Here is a 23538-nt window from a genome sequence, read left to right as displayed (position 1 = left end):
CATCTCTATATATTGAAAGTGTGATTTCAGATAATTTGGTCAATTCAAGTATCTTATCTATATACATCTCTTTTGGTAAGTGTAATCATTTGCTATCAAGTAGTTCAAAGAAAGCTTGATTACACACAGGTTGTGTGCTTGAAAATTCATAATGCCCTTTATCTCTCTGAGATTCATTTGCATACACTAAGTCAAAGACATCTGTTGTTAAGTTGTTATCACGTGGTGGGTGAATGGAAACAGGTACTTTAATCTCATTTTGGTCATTTAGCATTACCCGTTTTAATTCGGTGTATGTTTTTTCTTCTTGTACGTTCTCCATAAGGGTGACTATCAATGTCTTCAGGGTAAACACAATGTACGTATAGTAACCCTAGGGTTTCATTCTAGATCTTCTTTTATTTCTTATGATATTGATATGTCAGCAATTCTAAGCAATAAACTTTTTGTTATATGCAGCATTGCTGATGACTCGGTATCCTTGTATCTGGTAAAACAAATCTGAAGTTGACGAAATTCTCTCTTATGTCTTATTAGTGATTAGTTAATGACAATAAATTGTCTTTACATCTTGGCAAGACAGAGTCTATTTTTTAGTCCAAGTTTAAACTTAAACAGGGCCAAGTGTAGTACTGATATAAAGCCCACATCTTATTTGGCGTCTTTTTTTATGCTTTTTTTCTTGTTTGATTCAATGAAATAAAATCAAAATGGAACAAGGTGTATAAATAACGTTTTATCTATGCACTTAATAGTTTCCATTATTGTACCTTACACTGACTTATCCATGTACCTTACAGTGACGAATTCATGTAGAATAAGTGCTTCATTAATTTGTATATGTTTCAGAAAGATTATTTATATTCTTTTGCTAAATTGGGACTGGCCAATGAGATACCCTGATTACAGTTTGTAATTTTAGAATAACTTATTGAAATAATTCCTTATATTCAGTTCTTGAATGTACATTTTACATTGTAGCGAAAATGTAAAAGTTACTTCCCCTTATCAAGTACGCGCCATTTCAACCAAACGAAATGTTCCAAAAGATAATTCTCAAAAGCTTTATCTGTAAGTAGAAGATTGCAGTTGTAGAAAACGTAACGTAGAAAAGATAAGATAATCTTTATTTTTGCTATGGTTCCCGAGTTATGTAATACGTACAAAAGTAACGCATATTGAAAAGGCAGCGATTGATTTAATTATAATAATACATTCAAGCGTTTGCAAGATAAGGAAGGCGATAGAGGGCGCAAGCAGTCCCGAGTCCTACAAAGAGCTGCTGCTCCCGAAAGTAGTGCCTAAGCCCTTTCCTCTATATAGTCTACTGCGTTCAAAATCGAAGTACTGGGTCCTAGAAGAGATCTACGACGAAAGACGACATGAGAAGACCTCCGTTGCGGCTCTACGATCAGCGGATTTGAAGGCCAACCAAGTCTTCCGTTGCAGGCTCTACGACCAGCGACGTATCAGAGGCCGATAGTCTGGGACATTTGGCAAAGCCGGCACCCAGTATAAATAAAACTAAAAACACACATAATTTGGAAGTTGGTGTTTTGGCAGCGTGATGAACAGTATAAAATCCTAAATGCTATACCTACTTTTTATATTCTTAGTTGCACAGTGCCTAGCGCTGTGATAAGGGTGAGAAATATTAAGTAGAAAGAAAGCAAGGATCAAAGATTAGCAAAGGAGGAATAATTTTTAAGTAGAATATATAAAAAACAATATTCATTTCATAAGTTGTTGAATACGTATATATAGAGGATATTTGTTTGTTTTGCATGTAAGATTGAAATATAATTTCACTGAGTGAACACCAGATGTCATATTTTCACGAGTGGCGTAGCCACGAGTGAAAATATAATAGCTGGTGTTCACGAATGAAATATATTTCAATCTTATATGTAAAACAAATAAATTTTCTTTTTATTTCATGCTTTTTAAGTGATTTTAAGTATTTTTTACTGATTTTGCCGCGTAACGTCGTGCATTCTCCTTTGTGACGTCATCACATCATGACGTCACATCATTAATTTTGAAATATAGTTCTGTTAAATTTTGTCTAATTTTGTTACATTTTTAACATGATGTATGGTGACATTGACTTTCTTTTCCTAAAGAAGCAAAATTTACACATGACAGCATTTATTTCTGCCTGTTATTCCATTTCGTTATGATTTTCTATTCATCCGCATTTAGATATAGTCCGGCTACAGTGAAAATTATATTTTATAAATTTCACTAGTGGTTTATCAGAATATAATCATCTGATATATTACAATAAAACACTGGAAAGCATGAAATAAAAATCATTATTTGTTTTTGAAAATTAAATACAAGGAAGTTTCCAGGAAAATTATAACTATACATTTTATTCAATTTTGTGATTCATGCAATGGCCTTTAATCAAGTAATCATAAGGCAAAGAAGCTAGAAGAAAATTTAGTATCATATAGGAATAAGCTCGGTGAACGTTACAACATAAAGTTAATCTGTTCTCAGACGGATTTCGTACGGTAAAAAACAAATTAACGAGAGTTTTATGGAACAACATTCGTAAAAATTATTTCAAGTCTGTATGCAGCAGTTAACAAGCATGATTAGTACAGTAACGTAGCACGACAGGGTTTCCGTGACGGGTTTGATCGAAGTGTTGAATCAGGACGCTAAAAAAATGAATTAGCTCATTCAGACGTATTTCCCTCGCCCCTACAATATTTGCTCTAGTGCTTTAAAGAATATCAATAAACAAGTTTTTATAAGTCGACTCACATCAGTACTTTTAAATACTAGTACTCGATTCCTTTAAGCCATGACAAATTTACATCATGTCATTTTTTTTGCAAAATATATCTGATAATTTATGGATTATTTATTTCAAATACCAGAAGCCGATCAATATCATTGTATCGTTTTGCATTTTCAGATGGGCAAACAAATTTTTAAGTTGTAATAATTTAGAAATTATACTCGGAATAAGGATAACAATTTAGACATAAAGAAATTTTTTTTATTTGAAACATATTCACAACGGTAATTACATGTACAAAAAGATATGAAAAATAATCATAGTAAAAATTTAAAATTACATGATTGTGCCTTTTATGAGATTCCTTAAGATTGTGCAGTAGTATAATGTGACCACTTGATAATATAGAGCTTTGCATCATTCCAGAAAATCAGATATGTGAAATACTTCCTTTTTACAAATTGTAAGCTTAAATATGTTTCTTTATTACATGCTTTTCGGTGGTTTATAGAAATATATCAGTGAAATAAAACTGGTAATTTCACTGCTTGAAACAGTGAAATTACCACTTTGATAATTTCACTGTTCTGAATTTAAGCCCCTTACGTTGTTTCAGGGAAATATCAGCGTGCACAGAACTGGGTACCAACTTAATGACGTGACGTCGTAAATGACGTCACGTTGTATTATTATTTGGCGCGCTTTTCATTCAGTATTAGGTTTAATGTCTTTTTAAAACGTTTCTTTGCATATAATAAAAAGAAAATTTGTTTAGTTTAGTGTAAGATCGAAATATATTTCACCTTGTGAACACCAAAAGTTCATATTTAACTCGTGGCTGCGCCACTCGTGAAATATATCTTTTGGTGCTCACTCGGTGAAATATATTCCGATCTTACACCGGACTAAACAAATATCCTCTATTTCTTTAATGCTTTAATGAATTTGAAATACAATGATACTGTATTAATCTATAATGGCTTCGATAAAGCAAAACCAGAAAACCGTTTCTTAATACCCAATGAAATCTTCAACTTAAAAAGTGAAGTTCTCTTACGAATGTAAATGACGAAAAGTAGAAATTTAAATGCATTTAAGAGAAATTGTGATACAAACTATTAAAAACGCACAAATACTAATTCAGAAATAATACAATAAATACAAACGTCAGAAATGCTTAAGCAAGCTTACTGCCTTACAAGCTTATTTGCTTTCGTAAATGTTATGTTGCTTTTCCAAATTGTTGTACATTGTCCTACACATTCACTTAGCCATAAGTCAGCATGAGTTAATATTAATTAATTTCTATCAAACGCAAAACTTTTAAAAACGTTCATTGTTACCCGTGTATGGAACGCCATCCCTGAAAGAGTCTTATTATGTATAATAGAAGTGTGGGCTTGCCAACGTTTTATGAGAACCTGTCTTAACAAAGTCTAATCAGGTCAAATATTCATTTTCTCTTGTCAAAACTTAGTGCTGACTTGTCTAAACACTGTCTTAAAAACGTCATGTTATCTGGTGTCAACATGCCGAATGGAAGTCTAAATATGTTTAACATGCACGCCATCTTTTCGAATTAAGATTTCAATATGTCTGAACACATACTTTTTTTAAATGTTTATTTGTTGAATTGTCTTGGAATTGTCTTATCATGGGAAACAGTAGTGTTATCTTGTCGAAAGTTGGTGTCATCTTGTCCAAATGTGATCCTGGTATGTTATGACACTGTTGTATTATGTTATACTGTCGTTTTGTCTTGTCCAAATGTGGCATGACTTGTCTAAACACCGTCACATTTTGTCAGACGGCCATGTCATTGTGTTCAAATTCGGTGTTATCTTGCTTAGAGAATGTCTTTTATGTCAAAATAGCATGCTTTCTTGTCCAACGGTGGTGGTAATTTGTTTAGAAATTGTCTTAAGAGTTCAACAGCTTCACAGTTTGACATAATATGACACATTTCAGACAAGTCAAAACGACATTTTTACATGATAACACTACTGTTTGAAAAAATTAAACAATGTTAACACAAGTCAACATCACATTTTAAAGAGATAAGACTACTGTTACGCATAATAAGGCACTGTTTAGACAAGTCGACAAATTACAATGGCATTACAAAGCTTAAATTTGACATAATAAGACGCTTTCTGGGCAAGATAAAAAGAAATGGGGCAGCTATTGCGTTACATACCCGTGTGATCTTTTCATCTTTATATTTTGAACATTTATCCTAAACCTTTCAATGGTCTTTAAAATGGTATAAGAAAACTCTTTCGCCTGTGAGTCTATTTTCGCCTGTGAGTCTATTTTCGCCTGTCCAAAAGCTGCTATGTTTTCACACCAACACTACTAAGGAACTAGTGTTCACGCAGTTAAATGTATCCAATCTGTTTACGTTTTCTTAGTTCCTCTAAGAACAAATGACAGGATGATCTCTATTGGTTAAGCATACTTATTAGGTGATGATCTTTGTCAGATTCAGCTATTTCCTCTTCTAGCTCAAACAACTGTTGCAAAAGTAGCTCTGTCCTAGTCCAATCTAAGATCGAAAGTTTTTTAAGTTAAATGTTACCGGTGTAGCTGACTTCGTTGAAATAATATAAAAATAATATTAACTCCCAGAGAATGATTAATGTGAATGGTTTACATACTCTGGTTTTACTTTTAGTTAAACGATTTTCTTTATCCGAGGTTAATCAATATATCGGAAAAAAGTTTTTAACCCAGTATGAAACAAGATTGAAATTTTTGGAAATTGAACCAGAAAATTATAGAATTAAAAATGAAAGAAATCAACTTATAAAAAATCGTTTATTTGTGTGTTTTTATATATAATACATGTACCTCTCTTTTTCATGTGGAACCGTATTCCATCATATCTGGTAAGATTAGGCTTTACTTGAGCATGAGCATTTTGTTTTGAAGCCAACTTCTGTATCATGTGCTTTGTATGATACATGCTTTCCCCTTGATGAATGCCGTCAATGCTGTCTCCTTCTTTACGCTTTGAATCTTCAGTGATTTCCATACCGCTTTTAGAAATTTGGAAGAAAAAAAACAGATGTTACTTTAGTAGCTTTGCTTGTTCCATATTCTTCACAAATCTGTGAAAAGTGTTAATGCAAAACTTCATGATAAAACAATATTGGCATAGAGTTTTTATTTATTCATTAACCATCTAGTAAATTAAGAATTGACAAACCTAAGAGAATATTGTAAACAACTAAAAAATAATTAAACTACTAAAAATTAAATAACTATATATCAGATATACATGTATCTCTATCTTTATCATAAAAAGTCATTAAATGCTTACGTTTCATCGTCAATACCAAGTTGAAGCTGTTTAATAGTCATTTCTACCTTGGTATCCAATGTGCCTTTTTTGGAAAATGTGTACTCGTACATAAACATGTCCAAAATGAAAGCCGTTACAATACTAAAACAAATATAGACAATTCGAGAGAATTTGATCTGATTCATTTTAGCAGCACATGTTAAGTTGACCAACAATATGAATATTTACTTATTTAAAGAAGCCTGATTTCTATGGAGATATAATTCTCGGTCCTTTATCGGCTACTTTTTGTAAATGTTATACTAAAAGAGGTTATGATCCTTCTATTTTAAGACATAATGCATGCTTAGTGTTCATGCTTTAATTTTACAGTTTGGGAAACTATGTTTCTCTCGTTTGATCACATCTCGCCAACCAAGTGGCAAACTCTATGATTGAAGTTCTTAAAACGTATTGGAACTGAATTTTCCTAGTTTTGTCTTCTGTCTTGCTTCATCGAGCCCTTCTAGATGATATTCTTGCTACTCTGTCTTCTTTTAAGACATTGCGATCTTTTGTTCTGGTCATTTGGTTATTTTTGAGCATTTCTGTTTTTTACTTATATCAACTTTTTGGAACCATTACAACTGTCAGGATTTCGCTTGGCGGGGATTCATTTCATTTTCATTGTCCTGTTAGGACTAAGAATGAGGTTTGGTGTACCATTAAGCGGTTTAAACTCCCCAGTAGTGCTATGCTGCTGACCGTTCCAAGGCGGCGCCTCTCTGTGTTCCTAAGATGTATGTCTTGTTTACTTTACATACAATTGTGGCAACACTTTTGAGTCCCTTCTTGTTTTGAGTCTATGGTAAGCATCCCCTTTCGCCATAGATGTTTTCAAATATAACCCTGCCACTCCATCCTTCTGACCCCCTCTCCTGCACCCGTATCCTTCTGTAGGTCCCCCCATTTTTATTGTTTGTAGGGATTTTAATGAATTTTCATCTTTTATTGCCGTGTAGGTTGCTATGATTTCCTATTTTAAATGGTTTATAATGACCGCCCGTACTTTTGCCCATGCCCCCTGTCATGTATGGTGCCCAGCTGGGCTCATTGCCGGTTTTTTTTTAGGGATGTGTTCATTGAATGTCCCCCTTCCTTGTTGATCTTGTCTTTCATATTCTGATGTCTTTGTGGCTGAGTTTTTAATGCCACTAGCTGACCTCAAACCTCTTTCCACTTACCGTCAGAGACTTCGGATTCTTTCCCAGTTTTTCGCCAGTCAATTGTCTTTCAAATAAAACATGACAAAGGTCAAAAGCTCTTTTAGCCATACTACTTGTAATGATGTGCCTTAGGCAGCAGTAAAAAGCCAGTCCCAATCAAATACTAATCATCCCCTATGCAGTAGGACCATAATTATACTTCACAAAAAGATGGCGTACTTAAGCAATTGATAATACAAGTCTACGGCATAAATAAATCTTTTTAACTATAAAGGATTGAATTTTATATTTCTATTTTTTTTATTAAAGACTTGAATAAATTACAAAATATGACACACTTACTTCATTATGACAACAGCGATTGAAAGGTGGAAACTCATAAAGTATAATCTAGCAGCTTTGTTTGTTACTAAACCATATCCTTCACAAATCATTGAAAAGTGTCAAGGCAAAACTTTATGATAACAAAACAATAGTTAACAAAATTGAAATAGTATCACATTTATACCAATAAAATGTTTGCTTATTTACATATAAAAAATCTTAATTTCAAGCTGATCAATATGAAAGCACTTCGAAAGATGATAAACCAATTAAGATATTAAGAATTGCAAGGGTTAATTGCCCCCGGCCTTTTCGAAGAAAATATATAAATAGGCTCCGTCCGTCTGTCCGTCCGTCCGTCACACTTTCGTGTCTGGTCCACAACTTTGTCATTTATTAACGGAATCCGAAATAACTTGGCACAAATGTTTGTTATAATAAGACGATGTGTCATGCGCAGCAACCAGACCCCTACCTCCAGGGTCAAGGTCGCACTTGCTCATTTAAGGTCAACATTGTCACTTTGAGGGTATATGTCGTGTCCGGTCCATAACTTTTTTATCTTTGAAGGGATTTTGTTAATACTTGCTCACAATAATGAGAAAATGTGTCATGCTTAACAACCGGTCACCTACCTCCACGGACAAGGTCACACTTGGAGGTCAAAGATTAACATAGTCTGTTACAGAGTATATTTCGTGCCCGGTCCATAACTTTGTCATTTATCAAAGGAATTTGAAATAACTTGGCACAAATGTTTGTTATAATAAGGACAATGTGTCATGCGCAACCTCCATGGTCAAGGTCGCACTTGCTCATTCAAGGTCAACATTGTCTATTTTAGAGTATATATCGTGTCCGGTCTATAACTTTCTTATCTTTGAAGGGATTTTGTAAATACTTGCCACAAGTGTTCACAATTATGAGATGATGTGTCATGCGAAACAATCGGTCACCTACCTTCAAGGTCAAGGTCACACTTGGAGGTCAAAGATTAACAAAGCCTGTTATAGGGTATATTTTGTGCCCGATCCATAACTTTTTCATATATCAAAGGATTTTGAAAATACTTGGCACAAATAGTCATTTTAATAAGACGATGTGATATGCGCAACACCTGCATCTCTACCTTCAATGTCAAGATCACATTTTGAAGTCAAATATTAACATAGTTTGTTAAAGGGTATATATTGTGTCCGATCTAGAACTTCTTTATAGTTCAAGGGATTTTGAAATAACTTTGCACAAATAGTCACAATAATAAGACGATATGTCAAGTACAACACCTGTACCCCTACCTCCAAGGTCATGGTCACACTTAGAGATCAAAAGTTAACAGAGTCTGTTATATGGTATATTTTGTATAGTGTCCATAACTTCTTCATAGATCAAGGGATTTTGAAAGTACTTGACAAAAATAGTCACAATGATAAGATGATATGTCATGTGTAACACCAGTGTCCCTACCTCCAAGGTCAAGGTCACATGTAGAGGTCAAAGATTTACATATTCTGTTATAGGGTATATTTTGTGTCCAGTCCATAACTTTTTCATAGATCAAGGGATTTTAAAAATACTTGGCACAAATAATCACAATAATCAGACGATATGTCAGGCCCAAAACATGGGTCCCTACCTCCAAGGTCACACTAAGAGGTCAAAGATTAACATAGTCTGTTAGTGGGTATATTTTGTGTCCTATCTATAACTTCTTCATAGTTCAAGGGATTTTTTGAAAAAACTTGTTACAAATAGTTACAATAATAAGACGATATGTCATGCACAACACCTGGACCCCTACCTCCAAGGTCAAGGTCACACTGAGAGGTCAAATCTTAGCATTCATTTTATTTCTTTAATAAATTTATTGTTGCAATTGCAGATCTAGCATTCATCATAATTTTGGACTGAAAATCCTTAGATCCATACCTCAATCTTTTGAAATAGCACAATTTAATGCTTCATATAAAATTTCCCCGAGGCGGGGGACGTTGGTAACTCTGTTACAAATTCTTGTTAAAATATTATAAAGGATATCATGCCAGTTATTGACAATCAGCAAGGATGCGATGAGAACAAATGAGTTAAGAATATCGTTAAAGTTAACATTGCAGTAGTGATTGTCAACAAACATACTACCGTTCAACTTGGTATTGTTGCACAAATTAGCCAACTCCTGCCGAGATGTAGTATTTGTTGTCCATAGAGATGCATTACTTGCCGTATTCGTTTGGTCAATGAACTTGATTAATCCTTCAAACAGCTCCATGCCTACTATAGCATATATGTAGAAAACTATCTGTAACGGGATAGTTAAATATACAAAAATGTTGATATTTAGAAATTATTCTTATTCATTCATAGAATGTTTTGAGAATATACTAAACAAAACCAGAACTATCACCAAATGTGATTAATACCCCCGCAAGACTGCTTTAGAAATGAGGAAGTTACTAGTAACAGGATACCTTGCAAAAGAATTGAAATAGAGTTATGGTTGTGGGCAATTAAAGAAAGTTGTGGTTCTTTTAGTTGCATTTCCTTTCAATGTGGTTGACAATTGATGAAGTTTAATTAAATTACTCTGTAATAAGTCCAGAAAGAGTAACACTTCTTGCGCACTGCACTTTCCCTTATTGCGCTTGACCATTGTATGAAGTAGCATTGAATTCTAAACATTAGTTTTTAAGCTATGCACCGGACAAGGAAAAGGATCAAAGGGAAATAACTCTACAAATACTACATATATATATAGATATAGTGATATATCGAAGTATCGACCTGTATCTTGAGCTCCATATTGAAAGGTTGCAGAACGATAATAAATCAGTACTCAGTACTTAAGCAGAACTCAGCTGACACCTTTAGAAATTTAGAACCTAAAGTGCGTTGAAATATAGCATATTGGGGTTCGAATTCTGACCCTAAAATGCGCTGTGAAGTTTACTGACTTCTTAGATTGAATCCCAAAGTGCGTTTGACCCCAAAGTGCAGTGTTACAAGGTCGGAACATCATTCTGTCAATGTGGGCTTCATAGGCTTCTTTATAATACCGTACATGTATTCAAACAATTGTAGTTGATAGAGATTTACTAGGTAAAACCAAATCAATACACTACATAGAAGATTTAGATGAGGTTAAAGAAGTGACCGCATTATATATTATATAGATTATTGACTTTATTCATTCTGATAGCTTAAATGAAAATGATTACTTCATCGTTATGGACATAAGTACTCTTACAGAAATATATTTACTTACAAAAATGATAATACAGTACGTCATGATAGAGTAAGACACGTTGAACACAGCATCAAAGATTATCCTAAACCTGTAAAATTATTTGTAAAGTTGTGAATTTACATTTTATTGTGCATAACATAATCGTAAAACTAAACTGTAATATAATTGATAATGTGGACTTGTTGGTAGAGAACACGTCAATAGCTACGAGACACAAACGCTAATAGTATTTTATGTACACAAAATTATTTATGTAACTAGATCCCTAATTATAACGTTCGGGACATACAATTTGATTTCGGAATTTACAATGATAAATTATATAAACTATGGTAATACCAAATCAATTGATAACTTTCTAACATGTGATCCTTTTCAGCAAACAGATAAACATAAGTGTGTTAATTTTGGTCGCGAAAAACACCTCTTTCTTCACTTCCCCTTCAAGCATGATGACACAGAGGTTTTTATTTATCTCGTACGAGATACTATGTCTGTTACTAAGTCGTGGGAACGAGAACACTAAGTCGTGCGCTCGAGATACCAAGTCGTGGGAACGAAATGATTAAGTCTTGCTTTTTTTATGCGTTCATTTAAGGTCGCCGCCGGAAAGCCCATATGGGCGACCGTACACTCAAGTCAGGCCATCGTAGAGCGTCCCGCCGAGATTTTTTCGTCGATATTTTTCCAGCTTTTATTGGTGGAGGAAGACCCCAGGTGCCCCTCCGGGCATTATTTCAGGCACGAGCGGGCACCTGGGTAGAACCACCGACCTTCCGTAAGTCAGCTGGATGGCTTCCTCACATGAAAGATTTCGACCCGAGTGAGGATCGAACCTGTCGCAGATATTGCGATATACATTTATCTTAATATAGTACTATTTTTATCAAGAACCGTTTTCTAAGTAAGTAACATCATATGTCACCGTGCCTTTAAAGTTCTATTGATAAGTTATCCGACGGTGAAGATATAGTAGCATTTTGCACGTGTTTTATCAGCAACTTCAATGTTTTTCACGTGCAATTAGTAAATCTATTGTTTTAGTTCCCCGACGGTGAATTCTTGTGCACGAGATATTTATGTTTTCATGTTTAACATGCTTTTCTTGCCGTGCTTAATTGTAAAGGCGGGAAAGTTTGCTATATATATATAAGTAAAAGTGTGGGTGAAATAAAATTAGTTACTAATAGACTGATTTGTTAATAAAGGTTGTTAAATTAAATAATTGGATTATATTTGTAATTATTAAATAAAATTGTTTAAGTCAAATAATTGGATTATATTTGTGGTTAATAAAAATAAAATAGTTTAAATGAATTAAAACTTGTTGTGTTATAAAATAAATTAATATTCAAGAAGGAAATGTGTTCTTTCTTCCAATGTCTTGGATTATAAAATAAAATTAAAAGGAAATTCACGACAGAACCTACAGCGGTATATATAGTGGCCAACTGCGGTAAAAATAGCGATAAATTAGCGGCGAGCTATTTATAGCTACATTTACAACTGTGGCCAACTGCGGTAAAAGTAGCTATAACTAGCTCGCCGGTATGGTAATAAAAGTGATGACGTCGCAATAAAGTTTAAAAAAAAACTTAAGTATACATGTATAAGGCTAATTAGCACGGAAGGAAACGCAACGGCCGCTGTGGTGAAGTGGTTACCATACTGGACCGGCAATCCAGAAACCCGTAGTTCAAAAATCAGGGTCACAATGACGCTAAATGTAAAATTATTTTTCAATCTTGTATATATGGCACTTTGACAGGCAGGTGAAGTAGGGGCATCATTGTCCTATGGCACATTTATAGTTAACTAGGAAACTTCATATAGATAGTCTAATCAGATTAGTTTTTTATCTCGTGCGCACGACTAAATTATCTTTTTCCCATGGCTGAGTAACTCGTGGCCACGACATAGTATCTCGTGCGCACCACTTAATTATCCTTTGGCCACGACTTAGTAACTCGTGCGCACCACTAAATTATCCTTTGGCCACAACTTAGTAACTCGTGGCCACGACATAGTATCTCGTGCGCACCACTTAATTTACCCTTTGGCCACGACTTAGTAACTCGTGGCCACGACATAGTATCTCGTGCACACCAAATAATTATCTAGTGGCCACGACTTAGTAACTCCTGGCCAGAACATAATATATCGTGCGCACCACTTAATTATCTCGTGGCCACGACATAGTATCTCGTTCGCACGAGATAAATAGAAACGCACAAATGTCACCTCTGCGCCCGTTCGCACGAGATAAATAGAAACGCACAAATGTCACCTCTGCGCCACCGTATTCAAGTGTTGCCAATGTCTAGTAATTATTCTTTTCACAATATTACTTTTATACTTGTTTAGTATTGGCGAACGGCTCCTGCTAATCACCATGTATATGGAATGTTTATTGTTATTTCATGGCATTTTAAATATATTCCTTAAGTAAGATTCAATATTTTTAAATGAAATCATGATATTTATTCACATTTGTATAAAAAAATCATTTTATTGCATTTTAAATAAATGCCTCTTTATTGTTCTGTTGCCGGCTCGCCACGGCGAGCCGGTATTACGGTAGGATTTTACTGAGAAACAACCTACAACTCCGAAGCTATCCAAAAATTTAGTCGAAGCTTGGCTTCCAGCTTTCTACAAAATTTATCTATCAGGGCTAGGATCCAAAATTATTTAGCCAATCAAATTTAATCTTACATAGCGTCAAAAAACCTTCAATTTTCACGCCATTTTTAAAAATCAGCAAGTATTGTTTTGAGCGCAAAGATATAATGATGATTAAAATGTTTGTCTGTATGAATTCTTTTCAATAAATCATATTTACACTGACTTCTGATTTAGCGATTTCACCTGTTTTCTCTGTAGTAAGTTTTCGTTTGGTTAATTAACATAAGTGTACATCTGGTTCTGTGCATTTTTATTTTTTCCTTTTTTTTCCGGTCATTTTATCTTTTCCGGTATATAGTGTATGTATTTACTGGCCGGGATCCGGGACGCCCGGGATCCGGGATCGTATAAGATATGGAGGAAAAACCTAATGAACTATATTTGTGTTGATTGTTGTCGTAATGAAAGGCCATTAAACGTTAATTTTTTTATTGTATATAATGAACGTTAAATTAATTTAACTTAGAATATAGATATATTTAGAGCTATTTATTAACAAACTTAAAATGCGGAAATCACAATAAACTGCGGTAAAAGTAGCTATAACTAGCTCGCCGGTATGGTAATAAAAGTGATGACGTCGCAATAAAGTTTTTTAAAAAAACTTAAGTATATATGTATAAGGCTAATTAGCACGGAAGGAAACGCAACGGCCGCTGTGGTGAAGTGGTTACCATACTGGACCGGCAATCCAGAAACCCGTAGTTCAAAAATCAGGGTCACAATGACGCTGAATGTAAAATTATTTTTCAATCTTGTATATATGGCACTTTGACAGACAGGTGAAGTAGGGGCATCATTGTCCTATGGCACATTTATAGTTAACTAGGAAACTTCATATAGAAAGTCTAATCAGATTAGTTTTTTATCTCGTGCGCACGACTAAATTATCTTTTTCCCATGGCTGAGTAACTCGTGGCCACGACATAGTATCTCGTGCACACCACTTAATTATCCTTTGGCCACGACTTAGTAACTCGTGCGCACCACTAAATTATCCTTTGGCCACAACTTAGTAACTCGTGGCCACGACATAGTATCTCGTGCGCACCACTTAATTTATCCTTTGGCCACGACTTAGTAACTCGTGGCCACGACATAGTATCTCGTGCACACCAAATAATTATCTCGTGGCCACGACTTAGTAACTCCTGGCCAAAACATAATATATCGTGCGCACCACTTAATTATCTCGTGGCCACGACATAGTATCTCGTTCGCACGAGATAAATAGAAACGCACAAATGTCACCTCTGCGCCACCGTATTCAAGTGTTGCCAATGTCTAGTAATTATTCTTTTCACAATATTACTTTTATACTTGTTTAGTATTGGCGAACGGCTCCTGCTAATCACCATGTATATGGAATGTTTATTGTTATTTTATGGCATTTTAAATATATTCCTTAAGTAAGATTCAATATTTTTAAATGAAATCATGATATTTATTCACATTTGTATAAAAAAATAATTTTATTGCATTTTAAATAAATGCCTCTTTATTGTTCTGTTTTCCCCTTTACGTTAGACCTCGACTGATTCGCACCCTGACCTCGGCCAATACATAACTTTTATTATGCACTTACACTAACTACATTTATACAGCATGCAAACCTTGAACATCGCCAATTAGAATGTGCATAACAAATACTTACTAATGGAAGAATGTACAATAACACTTAGAACTTATGTTTTAAATACCAGTTCTTTAAAACAACTTTAATAAACTTGACATACCTTTCAAAGTCGGTAAGAAAACGTAATACCCTAAATATCCGGAAAACGTTAAAGACACTCAGCTTTAAACCTTTAAAGAACAGTAAAACAATCTGAATCAGTAAATATGTCTTTTCTCTTTTCTACAAATACGTTACATAATTATACAAAAACCCTCTGGGTCAAAGTTCTGAAAAGATGTGAATTAGATTTCTTATTATATGCTTTTGAGTGGATTACTGATTTATCCATAAAAATTATATTTGATAATTTCACAGTGAAAATTATTAAAATATACATAATTTCACAAGACTACTTTTTAAAGGTTTTCCCCATGTGGCACCTCAATTTTATTTTGCTTACAATTCTGACATTGTTATGGCTGTTAAGAGACTAGATTCCCAAGGGCAACATGTCGAGCCCGCTGTCACATCTGACCTGAAGGTATTACCTTGAGCTTTGACGAAGTCAAACGGTTCTTGCGCGCGAAATGATGTTGAACATTCGTATCAGGTTATTTGAAATTCCAGTGATAGACTAATGGTGCAAACAAGCTGCTTGAGACCAGTTTGTTTAGCGCGACTTAAAAAAAAGATAATAAAATAAAATAAAATAATAAATAATAGAGGTATTGTTACAGTCCTATCGGAGTTGTCGTTGCCAATACCGTTGCCGACCGCAAACTTTAACCTTAATCATAACTTAATTTGTTGGTCTATTGTCTTCATACTTAACAACAACCATTAGGACAAGATCGTAGACCAGACTAAACTTGACCTTCATTCATAAATGACCTTGTTGCTGTTTTTTTTTTATATAAATGGCTATCACTTATTATTTTTGAATGGATAGACTTAAAACTTGAACATAATAATGTTCTAGAATAGACCTTAAAGTTAACCAAACAGACCTTAACTTATAAATGATCTTTACCTTGAGGGTCAAATTATTGATTTTATATTGTTGTAACTAGCTATACCTTTATTATTAATGAATGTATTAACTCTATATGAAAACAAAACATTCTTTAGGATAAGACGTTCATGTATGTCAAACTCACTTCATGTATGTCAAACTCAAACAGACCTAGGCTCATTGGTGACCTTTACCTTGAAGGTTAAAGTATTGAATTTTCACTTTTTTGTTGCTATAATTGAATGTTATTTCGTAATTGATAAATGGAGTATCTTCATTAGGTTCAACTGACCTTGACCTTTAGTGTTCAATGACCTTGACCATCGAGGCCAAATTATTGAATATTGGTGAAATTGTCAGAGTTTTTTATATTTTTGTACGGATTTGATTCATACTTGGACAAAACAAGACTTTCTTTCAAACAAACATTTTGACTAATTTTGATATGACCTTCACCTTCAATTGACCTTGACCGTCAAGGCCAAATTAATAAACTATTCTTGTTCCTTTTCTGTAACTGATATATCTTTGTTATTTATAAATGGATATTAAAACACAACATTCTTCATGATACGACTGTCATGAATATTACTCAAACTGACTTTGGCTCATAAATGACCTTGATCTTAAAGCCACTGACCTCCAGATAGTAAAATGAAAAAAAATGAAATAAACTTTCAAGGTAAACCGTAAAACCTGATCTAGTTATGTTTATTGTATAAATCCATAATTACTGACACCTTAATTCAAGAAAGAATGTTGACAAAAGCGTTAATATATCGGGTTTTCTTTTCCATAATCTACTACGTTACTAACTCAGTAGCCAATATAAATAGGAGAACATAATTCATTTAACGCGGTCACATGTAACACAATGACCCGGGAAAACTCCGGTATCCGTAATGCCCGGGATCGTTTATTTACCTAAGTCATTAAGTAGGCCCTGTAACACCACAAAACGTCCGTACCGCAAAACGTACGCGTATGGACGTTTTGCGTCGCATATCGTACACATGTGGACGTTTTGCGGTGCATATCGTACTTGGTATGTTTTGCGGCGAGAGTGTGTCTTTGCGTCGCATATCGTCCATACTTTCTGTATTAAAATATATGCATTATAAACGTTACTTTTATTGGTTCTGTCACTTTCATATTGTTTCAGGTAAATATATGACGAAATAAACATAAAAGTGCAATATTTTTGTGATCCTATATAATTCTGACTTTTTTTATTTAAAAAAAAATAATATGCTTAAGCCGAGGATGTTTATCGAATAGATTTTTTATGGAATGGAACCAAGCAGCAGCAGCAGAGATATAATCAAAGCACAGAAGGCGCTGAATTTGTTTGGGTCTCAGAATGTCAGAAAGGTGAAAGTTGTGAGATTAGAAACCAATTTGTTTTTGTTTAGTGCCACCAATGCTTTCCAGTGTTTTAACTGTAGTAAATTGGCTATAAGACTAATTGCAACACTGATAGTCAATTCAATGTAAATTGTCAACTGGGATTTGAACTCGGGACCTCTCAATTCATAAGCGAGCGTGCAAACCCCTCGGCCACGGTGAAGTTATAACTGAATGTTCTGAAGAAAACCATATTATTCTAAATTAGGGTTTGTAACTCTTATTATTTCGACGCTAAACACAGATGTAAATAATCATGGAGCTTACTGTAAGCAAGTATATCTATAAAGCATGAAACAATATTAGAAATCTTCGACCATTCGGGAACTACTTTGCTTGAAAATTAATGCGCCTGTCATTTGACAATCTTTACGCATTGATCTCCCCTGAATTGTTCGGCGTTAGTGTACATATAAAGGGAAGTAACCGCTTCAAAAAAAAGTGGACTACTTTAGGCATCTGCAATTAACAGCATTAGGCTTTGAAATTTCGCTACCAGTATTTGTTTGGTCTGACGACCCAAACAATTAAAAACGATGATATTGAAATAAATGTAATCCTATAGACATACAGAAAAGGGCGGCTATACGGACGGACGAACCGGGGATTGGACTGAGTGAATGACAAAACATATTCAAATTAAGCTTTGCTTTTGACAATAGATTTTCATATAATTGCATCAAGAAGTGGGAATGATTTTTTGTGTTTTTGTTGACTATGGAGGTTTGGTTCTACCGTTCATTTTTACGGGGGATGGATTGGGGCTTTTGACAGCGTAGTCATATTTGAGCGAGAGAGCTATAATGTCATGGAGATGGGGCCTTTAAGTCGCCTAGTCGCCTAGTCATAATTGAGCAAGAGAGCTTTTGTCGCGGGGACGGGGTGGGGATGGGGTGCTTTTTCCCCGGGGGATATAGGCTTTAACCGCCAACTCATATTTGAGAGAGAGAGCTATTGTTGGGTTGTTGGCTTAAAGCTGTCTAGTCATATTTGAGGGAGAGATCTATTGTTGGATTGCGGGCTTTTAGTCGCCTCGTCATATTTGAGCGACAGAGCTATTGTCGGGGTGGGGCTTTAGTCGTTTAGTATTTGAGCAAGATAGCTCAAAATATGTCTTTATTTTTCTTAATCAAAGGCAAATAACTCTTGACATATTCAGTTGTTTTAGCTCATTAATGAACTTGATCGAGACCTTATTGTTAATTTTTGTTATACATATTCTGTATAAAAAATTTAAGAATGGAGAAGAAACGAAAGCACTAACAAGGTGAAATATGGTGCGTTTTTGTTGTGTTGTTTTTTTTTTTGGTTAGATTTAGCCTATAATTTAGCTTTGTTGAGATTTTATGGTCATAGATATTCTGTTGAAAATTGTCAAGATTGAAGAAGAAATGAAAGCGTTGGAGTGGTAACAATGTGAAATATAACTGATATTGTAATTCAAGGGCAGATAACTCTGGACATATTGCTTAGGGTATGTGGATGCAAGAGTGGTAACAAGCTAAATTTGGACGGACGGACAGACAGACAGACAGACGCATACTCAGGTGAGCTAAAATTAACGAAAATTATATAATGTTTAAAATATGGACGTTATGCGGCAGGACCATGCCTTTTTGCCGCAAAATGTACGTCAGAAAAATGTGAACGATATGCGCCGCAAAACGTCCATTTACGTACGTTTTGCGGTACGGACGTTTTGCGGTGTTACAAGGCCCCTATCACCTTTCAAGCTAAAGGTGAAATCGATAAATTGGTCGTCATATATATGAAATAATTAATCAATTATAATTTAAGTGCCATGAATAACTTCAAATATAAAAACAAAGGCAGTTATTCGTATCCCTGTATGTTTGATAAAATCCCGGATTCCGTACATTCCGGAGCACAGGTCGCAATATTGTCTTGTACGATCACGTGATACTAGAAAAAATTCCGTGGTATAATAAAAGAAGGTATTTCCCGTTGGTTGAAAAGCGAACTGTTTGTTTTCAGAGTAATAATGTTAAAATATGAACATTTTGAAGTGTCATTTCGATTTATTTTAACTATATAATGTATTTGAGGGTGGTTTTTGAAATATTAGCAAGACGGCAGTTTTTCTGCTATCTTCTGGAGGTCAGCTGCCTTAAAGGTTAAATTATTTATTTTTTACTGATTTTTGCTATATTTGACTTAACTTGGTAATTTATAATTGGATTATCTAATATCTTGACAAAACAACCTTTTGGACAAAACCTTCTTTAACATTGAACTGACCTTGACATTAAGCTTTAAATGGCATTGACCATCAAGGTCAAATTATTGAATTTTGGTTAAATTGTCATAATTTTGTTATTTGTGTATGGATTTTATTTACACTTGGACAAAAAAGACTTTATACCAAACAAACATATTGAATAATTCAAATGTTACATTGACCTTTAATTGATCTTGACCATAGAGGTCAAATTCAAGCAATTATTTTATTCTATCCTTTAACTATGAAATTTGGACCACGCGCATATTTTAGATGTAAAATTGATCTTTGATATCAGCTGATCTAGATTTTGACCTAATGACCTACTTTCTTGTCCTTTGATATAAAGCTCTGAAATTTGAACAATTTGCATAGTTTTAGATGTAAAATTGAACTTTGATATTAACTGACCTTTATTTTGATCTCGTGACCTACTTTCTTGTTCTTTCATATATAGTTATATAATTCGGATCACATGCATAGTTTAAGATGTAAAACTGAATTTTGATATCAGCTGATCTAGATTTTGAGATAGTGACCTACTGTTTTGTTCTTTTACGTACAGCTTTGAACCACATGCACAGTTTTCGATTTACAACTGAACTTTGATATCAGCTGACCTAAATGGTTCTTGCGCGCGACACGGCGTCTCACAATGTTGTCATTTGTGCCAGGTTAATTTGATATTCCACTGGCTAGTGATAGAGTTATGGTGGTGACAAGCCGTTTGAAACCTTTCTTTCATTTGACCTTAAAGTATACCCTTGACCTTTGAAAAAGTCACACGGTTCTTGACTCTTGTTGTATTTGACCTTAAAATATGACCTAGACCTTTGACCTAGTCAAGCAGTTTTTGCGTGCGACATGGCGTCTCATGATCTTCAATATGTGTGCCAGGTTATTTGAAATTCTCCTACTAATGACAGAGTTGAAGCCTGAAGAAAAATAATCTAGACGGTAGTAGGACTTTGACCTTTGACCTAGCCACACAGTACTTGCTCAGGACATGCCATTTTAAGATGTTGAACTTTTTTCCCAAGTTATTTGAAATTCCACCAGCTAGTGGTAGAGTTATGGTGCGGACATGCTGCTTGAAACTGTTTAATTTTTTTTGGCAGCTGACCATAAAGTATGACCTTGACCTTTACAGTAAACCTAGCCACACGATTCTTGCGTGCAACAGTTTGCCTGGCGTGCAAATATCGTCTCTAAATTTTTTGTTTAATATTTACAGTCTTGAAAATACACATACTTCCAGATGCAAAACTGCTTGGGCATATTTAAGTATCCTACGAGCAAAAACTGCCTTATGCAATGTAAAAGCAATGACAGGTACTAGCCCAAAGAAAAAGGAAACAACCCTGCATTCGTTAGACAGCCTTTCGAAAATTTCATGTTTTCCAAATTTTAATGTTTGTCTGTCAAGAATTATTTATTGTCTGTAACAATCCTCTTACCCCGATAAATAGATGTATGACTTACAAATCCAAATAAAATACTCTGAATCAATCACAATTATATTTCCTCCTGTGAAAACTTTTAAAAATGGCGACCGTTTACATTAAAGACGTTTTTCGGGAGTTTTCATTTAGACATGTAGGCAAAATTAAATCTGTTCTATAGAATTTCTTTAAACTTGGCATGTTGTTAGAATATGATAACAGAAACATTTTAAGTGAAAAATAAATTGAGGTCACCGTTCTCGTTTTTGAGTTATATGCCCCTGAATCAGATTTTTTTACTTATTTGAGGTCTTTTAAAGGGCAGATAACTTATACATTACGTAAATGAATTATTGTTTTTACTTCTGGATAATGTTTATATCGCCGTTCCTGGACTTGAAGATTTGAACAGTTCTACCTGTACACCGCCTGCTTTTAGCCAATCAAAGCGAATAATTCAGTATCACATGATAACAAAATGGACGTCAAAAACTTCAATGAGGGATGCTTAAATGGACTTGCCCAACCGCCATGTTTTGCCGGGTTACTTATTCGTACAACTGAAAAATACCATTATCAATGTACGACCTCAGTACCAGTCTTTAGTCTCTTGCAGGATAAACACAGCAATTTGCAATATTTTTTGCTATTTTATGTGTATTTTATGCATGTTATTTCTGATTAGAGAATGTAGTCTAAAAAGTGTATATTTTGTTTTCTTTCCAAAACTTGCTCTTAAAGAAAAAACAACTTTATAAATGGTTTTTCCGGGCGAGTGTTGTTATTGCCTCATTATCGCATATAGCAGGTCAATTATAGTCCGTTTCAGAAAAAATCTTTGCAAATATATAACGTAAATTCCATTTATAGCATGTTCACAGACATCAATTTTAATGTGTAGCAAGTAACTGTTGTTAATTACGCAAGAAGCTAATTCTATTTGCCGACTGATGCACGTTTTTATTATTATTAAGTAGCGCATGTAGTCTAACTTATTGTACTACGAGTACATTCTGACCTAGCAGAATCTAACTGAGCGCGTCAAAATATTTTGACAAGAACGGAATTGTAGAGTAAATCAAGTATTTTTGTTGGGTTTATGTGTTGACCACATACAATGAAGTATTAGGCAAGAAAAGAAATATTATTTCTGTATTCATGGCTGAACGGCGATTCCAAATGGAAATGGAATAGATTGGAAATGCTAATACTTGTTCTTTTTATTGTTGAACACAATACATATAATTACATGCAATTCCTTCAATCGTTTCTGTTATTTTTTTCCCAATGAAAAAAAAGGTACTTTAAATTCATAACAAGGTTAGCTTTTAAAAAGGCTAGTAGCGACTCGCTTCGTTATTTCTTTCCAGGGGCGTGTTTACATGTAAAAATGACAGTTCTGTTAGCTGAAAAGACTTCAGCGAACATCAAAATAAAATGACATATAAAGTTAAGGAAGCCAGTTCTCTCAGTTTAACAAAGAGGAATATGAGTATATATGAAGATGCATGTAAACAGATAGAATGAAGTCCCTATGTCTATGCACATTTACTTTATGGCCTCATGACCTTGCCCAGAAAAAAAATAGATAAGTAGAATTCATAAAAATGTCTCCTTATACGAAGTTAAGTTGTAATATGTTATTTAGTATTGGAATAAGTGACAGATACAAGTCCTAAAGTAAACACAAGTTGTCAATCAATTCAGCCAGAAAAGCCGGGATCCTATTAAAAAAATAGGATCCCGGAAATTGACCAGTTCAAGATTATAGTTTTCAGAAAAGCCGGGATCATATTAAAATATAAAGAGATCCCAGGAATTGGACAGTTCAAGAATATTGTTTTCAGAAAAGCTGGGATCGTATTAAAACATATAGGGATCACGGGATTTGACCAATTCAAGAATATAGTCTTTGATTTTTCCAATTAATTAGGCATATAATTATAAGTATTGTGATTTTGTTAATAAATAGCTCTAAATATATCTATATCCTAAGTTAAATCAATTTAACTTTCATTACATACAATAAAAAAACTTAACGTTTAATGGCCTTTCATTACGACAATAATCAACACAAATATAGTTTATTAGTTTTTTCCTCTATTATCTTATACGATCCCGGATCCCGGGCGTCCCGGATCCCGGCCAGTAAATACATACACTAAATACCGGAAAGGATGAAATGACCGGAAAAAAGGAAAAAGAAAAAAATGCACAGAACCAGATGTCGTTTATGTTAATTAACCAAACGAAAACTTACTACAGAGTAAACAGGACTGGTGAAATCGCTAAATCAAAAGTCAGTGTAA

General features: G+C 34.3%; 1 protein-coding gene across 1 annotated transcript; it reads right to left on the bottom strand.

The window, feature by feature from the left end:
• Window positions 1–2999: 2999 nt before the first annotated feature.
• Window positions 3000–15372, bottom strand: LOC132756115 (two pore channel protein 1-like). Its single transcript, XM_060747106.1, has 7 exons — window positions 15251–15372; window positions 10848–10917; window positions 9623–9884; window positions 7604–7694; window positions 6075–6197; window positions 5603–5790; window positions 3000–5297 (listed from the first exon to the last, which is right to left on the bottom strand). Exons 2-7 carry the CDS (start codon window positions 10869–10871, stop codon window positions 5194–5196), a joined length of 792 nt encoding a protein of 263 aa, XP_060603089.1. The 5' UTR covers window positions 10872–10917; window positions 15251–15372; the 3' UTR covers window positions 3000–5193.
• Window positions 15373–23538: the final 8166 nt, after the last annotated feature.

The sequence above is a fragment of the Ruditapes philippinarum genome, unplaced genomic scaffold, assembly GCF_026571515.1.
Source record: "Ruditapes philippinarum isolate M1 unplaced genomic scaffold, ASM2657151v2 ctg5373_1_1_1_1, whole genome shotgun sequence".
In the NCBI taxonomy this organism is placed as follows: domain Eukaryota; kingdom Metazoa; phylum Mollusca; class Bivalvia; order Venerida; family Veneridae; genus Ruditapes; species Ruditapes philippinarum.
The sequence above is the reverse complement of the archived record's forward strand: the minus strand, read 5'-3'. Positions and strand labels throughout refer to the sequence as shown.